Here is a 12,016-nt window from a genome sequence, read left to right on the forward strand (position 1 = left end):
CATGGACACACGGATGCATTATTAATATCATGACATGTTGGATCATTGACATCTGTGACTGGTTATTTTTTAATGTCGAAAAAAACCCTGATATATCACAATGTCAGTTTTCTTCCAGTATCGTGCAGCCCTAATGATATGCTTGTGATCTTTATGGTTATTATCGGTTTATTATAGTGATGTTCTGTAAAGTGTGGCATCATTGTAGCTAAGTAGTAAGCTTGGCCCATGTCATTTCCCACATTTGTGATTATGATGATCAGTGTTCACGATTAATGACTACACTTAATGCTTCACTGTACTTGAATAATACATTCACATATTTTACAATATTTTAGTAATAAAGGTGCTAATAACAGTGTGGTGTAACATCAGTGGGCTATACGGATAACTCAATTAACAGTTAATTGGGTAGAAAAAATAATAATAATAATTAACAGTTAAAATGAAATTAAGTGAACAATAACATAACAGTATGTTTTACATACATCATTTATTATTATTATTATTATTATTAAAAAGAAGAATAAAAATAATTGGAACAGCAGGTAGTATGTGTTCTGCATAGCTTCAGGGGCCTAGAGTTGTGGGTTCAAGTCCCACTCAATTTACAGTTTGAGTCTGTAAATTGAGTTTGAGTTGGTTCTTGTGGGACAGCAACAAATATATGTGTATATTTGTAACTGGTGAATAAGACACTAGCAGCTGGAGGTAGGCTGCATTTCCCACCCATAGAAGGCTGGTCCAAAGTGAAGGCCCAAAATATACATCCCAGAAGTGCAACCTACGCTCAGAGAATTTTGGAGAACGCAACTGATGAGTTCTTCCTGGCCCACATAAACCGTGGAAAAAAGAGGTGTGTGTGTGTGTGGGGGGGGGGGGGGGGGGTAGCACAATGAGTTCACCTGGAAACGTCACCTGGAAGGTCCTGGAGAAGGGTTTTGTAAACAGAGTGGGAAACCAGTGGTCTCCAACCTTGCTCCTGGAGAGCTATCTTCCTACAGGACCATGGAGCCAACCCTAATCACCCCCACCTGATCCAGCTAATTACTGCCTTCAGAAGTCTCTGATTGGCTGAATGAGTATGTTGCATTTAGGATGAAGTTGCAGGGGGGTAGCGCTCTACGGGGAGGGCTGTATTAGACCAGCAGGAGAATTTGATATCATATTGCCAACTAAGCACTGCCGATTCACCAAGAATGGGAATTTTATTTGATGGGTTTTAAACTCTATGTTTATTATTCAGTCATTAATCTAAAGACGAATTACTACCAATTAAGTACTGTTGATCATTCAGTCACTGTAAACGTCATTTACTAACTTATGCAGTGAGGAGCTGAAAATGACAAGACTCCCTTCTCTCTCAGTTGATCCTTCCCTCACTCCCTCGTTCCCTCTCTCTTCCTCTTCATCCCCCACCCAGCGGGTCCAGAAGCAGCTGGGGAGCAGCCCTCTGTGCTAAATCCTCTCTCAACTCATTAGACCATTTACCAGAAGCTCACTTCTTCCCCTCTAAATCGGACCAATCTTCATCCCTCCGTCTCTCCTCGCTTGCCCATGGCCGGATCTTGATGGGCCTTTGTGTCCCTCTCTCACGTTATAGCACTTTAGAAGCTTTCTTCTGCACTTCCTCATTGATGGTCTACACACACACACACACACACACACACACACACACGGATCGAATACAGAATTCCTTCACATCAAAGTCCCTTTCTGTGCACTGAACCTCTGTTCCCCTCTTTATCTCACTCACTTTTTTCGTCCCTTATGTGCCTTTTCTTTAACACTACCACTCTCTCTCTCTCGTTCTCTTTCTCTCTCTCTCTCTTTCTCCTCTGTTCCTATATTATGCCATGCCCCACTTGGTACCTAATAGACCCAACACAGAGCACATCAGGCCTCTAAACAAACTTCACAGGGAACCCTATTTCTCTTGAGATTAAGCCTGCAAAGCACATACACACATGTATGTAGGTGTGTGTGTATGTGCGTGCGCACGTGTATAAGAGCATGCAAGTATGTTGATTCAAGGTCTTCAGTCTGAAAGAGTGTTTTGGATTCATTGCCAAATTCTTTGTCACCAGCTTCATTAAGCTGTTGTAATTGGGGTCTGGCCACTAAACTCAAATATCTTCTTCACAAAACACTGGAAATTTGGACACAGCACTGCGCCCAACTGTTAGAAAGCTGTAGCCCTAAAAGGTTGCTTGTGATGCTCATACACATCCAGCCTTATGCTGAGATTTGTGCACAGAAAATTTCAATAAGGTGACCGCCAGTGCTTAGAGCATGCCAAATACCTCAGTCAGTCACACACTCGTTTTAGTCCAGAACATGAGTGTTTTACCAAATCACACTCAGACTCATGCTGCACTCTAAAAAATACAGGTTTTGGAGCAGTTCTTCATTTGGGTGAAGAATTCTTGAAAAAAAAAAAGAATCTATGTGTAAACCTTTACAAACAAATTCCTTATTTAAAGCCCCCTTCTTCTGGTTTGAAATATTAGAAGAAAAAGCTCGCTCAGAACTGCAACAGCAATTCAGATTGCAGAATAATTGGCATGTTGCAAGTGGTGACACTTTATGATTTTGATTCTTGTATTCACTGGATCTTGACTGATAAAAGTTTAAAAATGTATTTTTAAGAAATAGCAGTTTGCAGCGCGCTAATCGTCTTCAGCATCAAGCTGAAATTCCTCCTTAAAACAGCTCTGCAGTTACAATCTGCATCCTTCAAAACAACATCTCCATGTTGTTGTAGCAAATAACCAAGGAAAGACATTGCAAGGGTGTATGTTGAGCACGGAACGTAAACTAGCGCACAGAGTTTAGACGGGCACAGGGAGCTTAAACAAGTTAGCGTGCGGTCTGTATGACTGGCAGACTTGCGTTGATTAACACAGGTGTTGGTGTGTTTTAGTTACACGCTGGGGGTTTGCTTGGGGAAGCAGGTTAGATAAAGTAGTGGAATTAAAGCTGACTGATGCATCACGTTTAAAGCTTAGCAAAGAGGTTGAATGTACGGGATGGCATTCTCTTTATAGTGGTAGATGAGGTAAATTTCCAACTCTGATTGGTTATTTGGCCAGTCTGACTTCAGGTAGGACAAATTTAGTCCCGCCCTACTTAAATCCAACCGAAGAAATTACAGAAAAAAATTGAAATTAATTTCTTCTCTGCCAGTACATTCATCACTACAACTATAATAGTAGTTAGAAGAGAATCATGAAAATGAGTAGACAGGCTTAAAGATGGAAAGGTTTTTTTTTGTTTTGTTTTTTAGCATTTTTAGTTTCAGGGCATTAGACTTTGAGTGTCGAGGAAAAGGAATGTAATGGCTGCTGGCCTGAACTTCAGTAACAGAGTCTGGATCTTAAAAGCTTAGTGTTATCAGAATGGCGAGATAGAGGAGGGTGTGGATGGTAACCGTCTCTTTGATCACCCAGAGATTTCAATTGGGGGACATTCTTTGATATCCCAGGCTGTCTGTTCTTGTCAGGTATCGTCTAACCGTTGGCAGACACGATTCAGTTGCAAACCAAAGTTCCAAGTCATTGAGCTCTCACTCATGTTCTGCACTAACCACAATTCCAGTTTTCGGTCAGAGAGTTTTCAGAACCCGTCTGCTTGCAGTGAGGATCAGTGGTAAGATGGTTTTGCCCAAGTGCTTTTTCACATTACCTTGGAGCTTTGATGAGGTGGCTGAGGAGGACTGTTTGGGCTGTGCACACATTGGCACTCGCCCATGCACTCATCTTCAACTCTCCACCCCCCACCACACACCTCCATGTGCAGCGTACGCCCACATGTATTTCTCTCTAGAGCCTCTCTGTTCTTTTAACCCCCCCAACACACACCCCAGTCCACCCGTTACCATGGGAATCGATAAATAGTGAGCAAGAGGGAAAGATACATAGGATGAGGACCAAAGCACAGAGACAAAGAAGAATATGGAATTGACTTCTACATTCGCTGTCGGCATTGGGCCTTGTTGGATTGGAGGGGGGAAAGTGAAGGGGGAGGGGGTGGTTAGTGGAGAAACTGCCAGTGGTGTTTTGGGTGAGGGTGTTGGTGGGGGTTGGGGTTTGCTTTAATGGTTGAGCACATATGGACATTATGTCTATACATATGTGTGTGTGTGTGTGTACCCGTTTGTACATTTTTCAAAAGTCCTGAGTTTGTGAAGTGCTTATATCTAAATCTATCTGTCTAAGTCTTGCTATCTGTCCCACATCCTGACATTGTATGAAAAAAAACGTGTGTGTGTTTGTGGACTAGTCATGTGGATGGGTAGGCATTGGGGGCTTAAGGAAATGTAGAAATGAGGATGGGAATGGGAGGTGGCAGGGGAGTGTGCATGTGTGGGTTTGGTAAGGGCTGGGGGATGGTTATGAGGGGGAGATTGTTTTGATGGAAATGGGTGAGGGGATGGCACATACACGCGAAGTCAAGGTAGGGGCTGGTGACGTTAGCAGTAGTAGTGGCTAGAAGATTGTCTGGTCTGGCTGTTGTTGGGAAACCACACAACTGATTTTGTATTTGGGAAGTTTGATAATTGGCTTTAATGATATAAAATAGGGCCAACTGATTAAATGATATAAATTATATGTTTAAGGCCAATACCATTTTTAGAAGGCAGCAATTCTAATACCTGATAATATTGCAAAAATAATTGAATATTGATTTTTTAATACGATATACATTTTCTATTTTTTTGAACTAGAAAATGTGTACTTTAGCATGTATTTTTATTTTCCTGTTTTTTGTTTTGTTTTGGGTTTTTTTGCTTATGTTTTTCATTGGTTCTCTACTTATAACCAAAAGGGTTTGGTTGTATTGTGTTATTTTCATGTTAAGTTAGATTTGGATAAATTTAACTTGTTTTTGTTTAGTTTTTTAACCACTACAGTATCATGTAATTAAACAGCAGGTGCCTCATACTAGGTTCCCAGTGGCAAAGCTGTGTAAGGTTGTCAACCTATTACCAATTAAACCATGGGTCGTCAGTACCAACCAATATACACACATGGACAAAATTGTTGGTACCCCTCGGTTAATGAAAGAAAAACCCACAATGGTCACAGAAATAACTTTATAATTACAAAAGTAATAATAAATAAAAATTCTATTAAATGAACAAATGAAATCCAACATTGATTTTTAACCATGCTTCAACAGAATTATTTAAAAAATAAACTCATAAAACAGGCCTGGACAAAAATTATGGTATCTTTAACTCAATATTTTGTTGCAGAACCTTTTGAGGCAATCACTGCAATCAAACGATTCCTGTAACTGTCAATGAGACTTCTGCAACTCTCAGCAGGTATTTTGGCCCACTCCTTATGAGCAAACTGCTCCAGTTGTCTCAGGTTTGAAGGGTGCCTGCATGTTTCAGCTCCTTCCAAAGATGCTTAATAGGTTTAAGGTAAGGGCTCATAGAAGGCCACTTCAGAATAGTCCAATGTTTTTCTCTTAACCATTTGTGGGTGTTTTTAGCTGTGTGTTTTGGGTCATTATCCTGTTGTAAAACCCATGACCTGCAACTGAGATCAAGCTTTCTGACACTGGGAAGCACATTTCTCTCTAGAATCCCTTGATAGTATTGAGATTTCATTGTACCCTGCACAGATTCAAGACACCCTGTGCCAGATGCAGCAAAGCAGCCCCAGAACATAACAGAGCCTCCTCCATGTTTCACAGTAGGGACAGTGTTCTTTTCTTGATATGCTTCATTTTTTCCGTCTATGAACATAGAGCTGATGTGCCTTGGCAAAAAGTTCCATTTTTGTCTCATCTGTCAATAGGACATTCTCCCAGAAGCTTTTGTCAACATGTAGTTTGGCAGTTTCCAGTCTGGCTTTTTTATGATTTGTTTTCAACAATGGTGTCCTCCTTGGTCGTCTCCCATGAAGTCCACTTTGGCTCAAACAAAGACGGATGGTGCAATCTGATACTGATGTTCCTTGAGCTTGAAGTTCACCTTTAATCTCTTTAACAGTTTTTCTGGGCTCTTTTGTTACCATTCATATTATCTATCTCTTTGATTTGTCATCAATTTTCCTCCTGTGGCCACGTCCAGCGAGCTTGGCTACAGTCCCATGGATCTTAAATTTCGGAATAATATTTGCAACTGTAGTCACAGGAACATCAAGCTGCTTGGAGATGGTCTTATAACCTTTACCTTTAACATGCTTGTCTATAATTTTCTTTCTAATCTCCTGAGACAACTCTTTCCTTCCTTTGCTTCCTCTGGTCCATGTTGAGTGTGGTACACACCATGTCACCAAACAGCACAGTGACTACCTGTAGCCCTATATATAGGCCCACTGACTGATTACAAGATTGTAGACACCTGTGATGCTAATTAGTGGACAGACCTTGATTTAACATGTCCCTATGGTCACATTATTTTCAGGGGTACCATCATTTTTGTACAGGCATGTGCATGGTTCAAAATCACTGTCGGATTTTCATTCGTTCATTTTTCGTTCATTTATTTATTATTACTTTTGTCAGATTCAAGTTATTTCTGTGACCATTGTGGGTTTTTCTTTCCTTAACCGAGGGGTACAAAGATTCTGTCCACGTGGGTATATTGTTGCTGAAACATGGATAAAAAATGGAGAGAAACTGCATTAAGGCCTTGTTGGCCATCAGAAGTTGTGCACACTGCTAAGTGTATTTGACTTGGATTGCTGAACCAGGCAAGGATTTTTATTTCATGCCAAGTGATTTGATGTAACACATTTTGAACTATAATGGCAAAGGAAGAGTTTTGGACCAAGGCTGTGCAGATGCTAATATTAGCTTTGCCAGATGGCAGGGCTCGTCTGAAACTGGGGAACCCTGACTAGAACAACAGTACGCTTCTTCGTTCTTCTATTGTCAGAGCACTCCACCACAGGGAGAGGTGTCTTCACGCCTGCCAGCAGCTCAGTAGGTGATAAGAAGGGTCATGGCACTTGACATGTGTCAACTTGTAACACACTCACACACACACACACACATACTCTAACACCCACCCCATAATCAGTTTCTTGTTCTTGTTAGTGTTCTACAGTCTACAGTTAGCTCTCAGTGTCTGCTTGCAGGGAGTTGTGGCTGGCTTGACTTGTGTATGTGCAGGGACGTTGTCACAAAGCTTGCTTCCTACACTTCCTGCGAGGATCAGTTATGTTGCATTAGTGAGTTGCCTACTACGAACTTTAGCTTCTTGATAGTGAAATAGTCAAGTGTATTTACTGTTACAATGTTCTTTACAATGAGCTCCCGTGGTATCAGTCACTACCTGTGTTAGTTACTTAGCATCAACGCCCAAAGTTTTACTTTACTCAGCTCTCTATGTGATAATTTTGTGTTTACTCAGTTCGTTATGTGAAGTCTGTCACTCAAACATTTCAGCGACAGATTCACAGTGTTAACATACCTGTTCAAGAGGAGCATCACAAAATTCTGCCTTATTCCAGCCTTATTCCCTGCATATGTAATAATTCTCACTCACAGTGTTAACACAGCACAGTGTGTTTTTTATCCCACAGTATCAGTACCACAAGCTTACCAGACTCTGCCATGTTTTTCTAGGCTACCGTAGGGAGATGAGGGAATAGTGAAGGTGAGTTGGTATGACTAGATATTAAGATAAGTGTCTCATAAAGTGACTGACAGATCTTTGTACCTGATTTGTAAATTAGGGAGCTGTTGGCCATTCATGCTGGGGATGTTTCATCCTGTTTACCAGCTTTAGATTCTTAGTGAAGGCTGTGGTTGTATATGGAACCATTACAACCCACAGCCATGTGAACCATGTGAATGCTTAAATGGTACTTTGTCTGGTTAGAGGGTCCTTCAGATTGGTGGAAAAACTTGTAGATGGTCCCATATACATTAGGTCCTAAAATGGTTCTATATAGCACTAAAAGGTTTTTGTTGTACTATATAGAATCAGATTTGCTCAGAATTTGGCAGTCTCTCAATAGTAGGTCAAAACCATAGACAGCTCCACCACTTGGAAGTGCCATCTAAATGTCGTTTTAATGAAGCGTGCTGTTAGTCATTGTTCTTTGAGCATCGTTGAAACACACATAATGCTCAGCAAAGCTTATTGTGAAGTAATTTAGCATGACAGTGCCATCATATCGGTCACCCCTATATACAGTGTGTGCAGAATTATTAGGCAAGTTGTATTTGAGAGGATTCTTTTTATTATTGAACAACAACTATGTTCTCAATCAACCCAAAATACATATATAAAGATATATATCAAAGCTTAATAATTTTGGTAGTTGGAGTGGGTTTCTTTTAGATTTGGCTATCTTGGTAGGATATCTGTTTGTGCAGGTAACTATTACTGTGCAGAATTATTAGGCAACTTAATCAAAAACAAATATATACCCATCTCACTTGTTTATTTTCACCATGTAAACCAATATAACACACAACATATCAAAAATTCTGACATTCAAAAACAAAACCAAAAACAAATCAGTGACCAATATAGCCACCTTCTTTACGATGACACTGAAAAGCCTTCCATCCATAGATTCTGTCAGTTGCTTGATCTGTTTACGATCAACATTGCGTGCAGCAGACACCACAGCCTCCCAGATACTGTTCAGAGAGGTGTACTGTTTTACCCTTACTGGCCAGCCACGCTGTGGAGTATTTGGATCCATGTGATGGAGCATTGACCTGCATCAAAATCTTTTTTTTTTTTTCTTTTTGTACCACTGCTTGAAGAAGGTGTCTTCCAGAAACTGGCAGTAGGTCTTGGAGTTGAGCTTCACTCCATCCTCAACCCGAAAAGGTCCCACAAGTTCATCTTTGATGATACCAGCCCATACCAGTACCCCACCTCCACCTTGCTGGCGTCTGAGTCGGAGTGGAGCTCTCTGCCTTTTACTGATCCAGCCTCGGATCCATCCATCTGGCCCATCAAGAGTCACTCGCATTTCATCAGTCCATAAAACCTTAGAAAAATCAGTCGTAAGATATTTCTTGGCCCAGTCCTGACGTTTTATCTTATGTTTCTTGTTCAAAGGTGGTCATTTTTCAGCCTTCCTTACCTTGGCCATGTCCCTGAGTATCACACACCTTGTGCTTTTTGATACTCCAGTAACGTTGCAGCTCTGAAATATGGCAAAACTGGTGGCAAATGGCATCTTGGCAGCTTCACGCTTGATTTTCCTCAATTCATGGGCAGTTATTTTGCGCCTTTTTTTTCAACACGTTTCTTGCGACCCTGTTGGCTATTTGCCATGAAACGCTTGATTGTTCAGTGATCACGCTTTAAAAGTTTGGCAATTTCAAGACTGCTGCATCTCTCTGCAAGACATGTCACAATTTTTGACTTTTCAGAGTCCGTCAAATCTCTCTTCTGACCCATTTCGCCAAAGGAAAGGAAGTTGCCTAATAATCAAGCACACCTTATATAGAGTGTTGATGTCATTAGACCACACCCCTTCTCATTACAGAGATGCACATCACCTGATTTACTTGATTGGTAGTTGGCTTTCAAGCCTATAGAGCTTGGAGTAGGACAACATGTATAAAAAGGATGATGTGATCAAAATACTCATTTGCCTAATAATTCTGCACACAGTGTTTAGAAACACAGCGCCTCTCTATGTGTGAGAATGGGTGTTACTATATTCTACACAAGCATGTGTTTTTCCCAAACCGTCCTCCCCTCAATCCTGCCTCGCCCCCCTCTCTGTCCACTCCTCTTCGCGTCACGCTACAGTGAGCATCTTTGGGGTTCCAGCAGAGTTAAAAATAGCACCGCTCCAAGTCACTCATTATTTAACACGGAGCCGTTCTCCTTCCCTCCCATTCCCAGTTTGGTGGGAGTGGGAAGCACTTCTTCCTCAGGAAGGAATTTAAAGCAGGCAGAGTGAATGGATTGGTTCTGACTTCAGAGGGAAAAAATAAGAAGGACCTTTGTCATTGTTTTTTTAGTATGGTATGGTATGTCCTGAGTGGACTATGACTTGGATGTGATACTTAGGTTGACCAAGGAATAAACATGTGGGAAAGAGGAAATGTGGTGACATGTAAGGGCAGTTTTCTTTGTCCACTTTGACCTGAGGAATTCTGCAACAGCGGTGAAGCGGATGTTCAATTAGGAAGGAGCAGAAAGAAAGTTGTCATTTCAGACAAGTAGTATGGAGGTGGTTCTTTCAGCAAAAAATCTAATTTACACAACTCCATTACCTGAAGTGTAGTTTAAATGGTTGCATGTGAATTGCATAGCTAAAAACAGTGAGAGCCTTCATGAAGCCTGATTTTATGTGTGTACTTATGTCTGTTGTTTTAGGAGATTTTTCTGTTTTGTCTCCAGTCTTGTTATTAGCTTTCTACTTCTGAGAAACTAACCAACCACATCTTTTCTAACAGACGCAAATGACTGAAAGCGCTTGCAGAAGAGCACTAACTGCCAATTCTGTTACTTTACCTAACAGATACCTGCACTGGCAAGTATTGTGCTAGTATCGAGTGATGCGGGAGAGAGAGGGAGGCCAATTATGCTCTCTGCGCCTCCAGGCTATGTATGGCTATAGCATCACTGGGGATAAACTCGAGATTAATTGGTAGTTAGAAGCTTCTGTGGAGGAAATTGTGTAAATTTGATTTCTGGCCAAGCAATAAGTTTTGCACTGTTGATGCATATTTTCCAGATATATTTTGTAAGCACTTTGCTTTCTTGCTTCTCCCCCCCTCTCTCTCTCTCTCTCTCTCTCTCTTTCTCTCTCTCTCTGTGCCTCTTAGGATGAGAGTTCGGTGAGCAGTGAAGATCTGGATATGGCCGAGCCAGCATGGGTCTCTACTGAGCGCACTCCAGCGCCCAGCGGCACCCCCGAGCAGCGGCCAGAGAGGAAGCCCACCCCCCCACAACCCAGCATCAAAGAGGAGGAAGGTTAGACCGTGCTGTCACTCGTACACTCTCTGTTTTGTTTCTCCCCTCTATCCCAGTGGAGTTCTGTATGACCAGACTGGATCGAGATGCTGACTTTCTTGCAAAAGCTTATAGACTTCTATAATATGTATGTAGGTGTGTGGTATACTGGACCAGTGTGTGGCAGTCATATTTTGCCTGTGCCTTTCCATGCTGCTCTCAGTAAAATTGACAGGTAGTTATTGTGGCGGTCGTTGGCTTGTGATTTGAGCATATATGCTCTGTTCAGCCAAGTTACTTGCAGTACGACAGTATAAGTGCTCTTAACTATGCTTGAATCTGTTTATGGTGCTTTCAAGGTGGCTTTCTGGATCAGTTGAGGGTTAGAGAATTGTGCAAATACCTCCCTTTTTCTTTCTCTCTCTCTCTCTCTCTCTCTCTCTCTTTCAGTCGCTTTCTCTGCATCATATTCTGATAGTTAGGACAAAGGTCCACCCCACTCCCCAACATCCCACAAGTACCAGATGAAGCACCATCTTTTCAGAGAACACAGTTCCACTGCTCCACAGCTCAATGCTGGGGGGCTTTATACTCCTCTAGCCCACACCTGGCATTAGGCATTGTGCAAATAGGTTCATGTTTATCTGCACCAGATGGTCCTATTCTATTAACAGTACTTCTCTACAGAGACTAGACAAGCTGGGTGCAACTTAAAGAAGTTGAATGCGTTCATTAGAATGGGGTGTCCACAAACATTTGGACATTCAGTGTATTATACATATATTATATACCTTCTGTATACTAAGAAAATGTGAGCTCATTTGGATTGAAGTCAATGTAATTACTAAATATTAAGCCTTAGGGTGGTATAAGGCTGATTAACATAAGCATTATTATTATTATTATTTAAAGTATTGATGAGTCAGAGCAGGTATTGGATGATAATTACAAATAAAACTGGAAGTACTGGACTGTCACGAGGAGTGATTTGAAAATGGGTAAAACAAATACACTGACATACATAAAATCATTAATTATGCTTTCTTTTCTACAACCCTAATGATTATTTCCATCAGTAGATATGTGGCTTTAGTGAGTTGTAGTCTTTGATAACTTTCC

At 41.2% G+C, this 12,016-nt stretch overlaps 1 protein-coding gene across 2 annotated transcripts in view; it reads left to right on the forward strand.

Moving 5' to 3' along the window:
* The window catches only part of nol4la (nucleolar protein 4-like a), a 64,887-nt gene that overhangs the window by 41,050 nt on the left and 11,821 nt on the right, over positions 1 to 12,016 (forward strand). For both annotated transcript variants that reach the window (XM_072681818.1, XM_072681819.1), the window contains one exon: positions 10,771 to 10,918. In XM_072681818.1, the coding sequence (XP_072537919.1) occupies positions 10,771 to 10,918 (148 nt within the window). The remainder of the gene's footprint in view (positions 1 to 10,770; positions 10,919 to 12,016) is intronic.

Source organism: Salminus brasiliensis, chromosome 6 (assembly GCF_030463535.1).
Source record: "Salminus brasiliensis chromosome 6, fSalBra1.hap2, whole genome shotgun sequence".
NCBI lineage: Eukaryota > Metazoa > Chordata > Actinopteri > Characiformes > Bryconidae > Salminus > Salminus brasiliensis.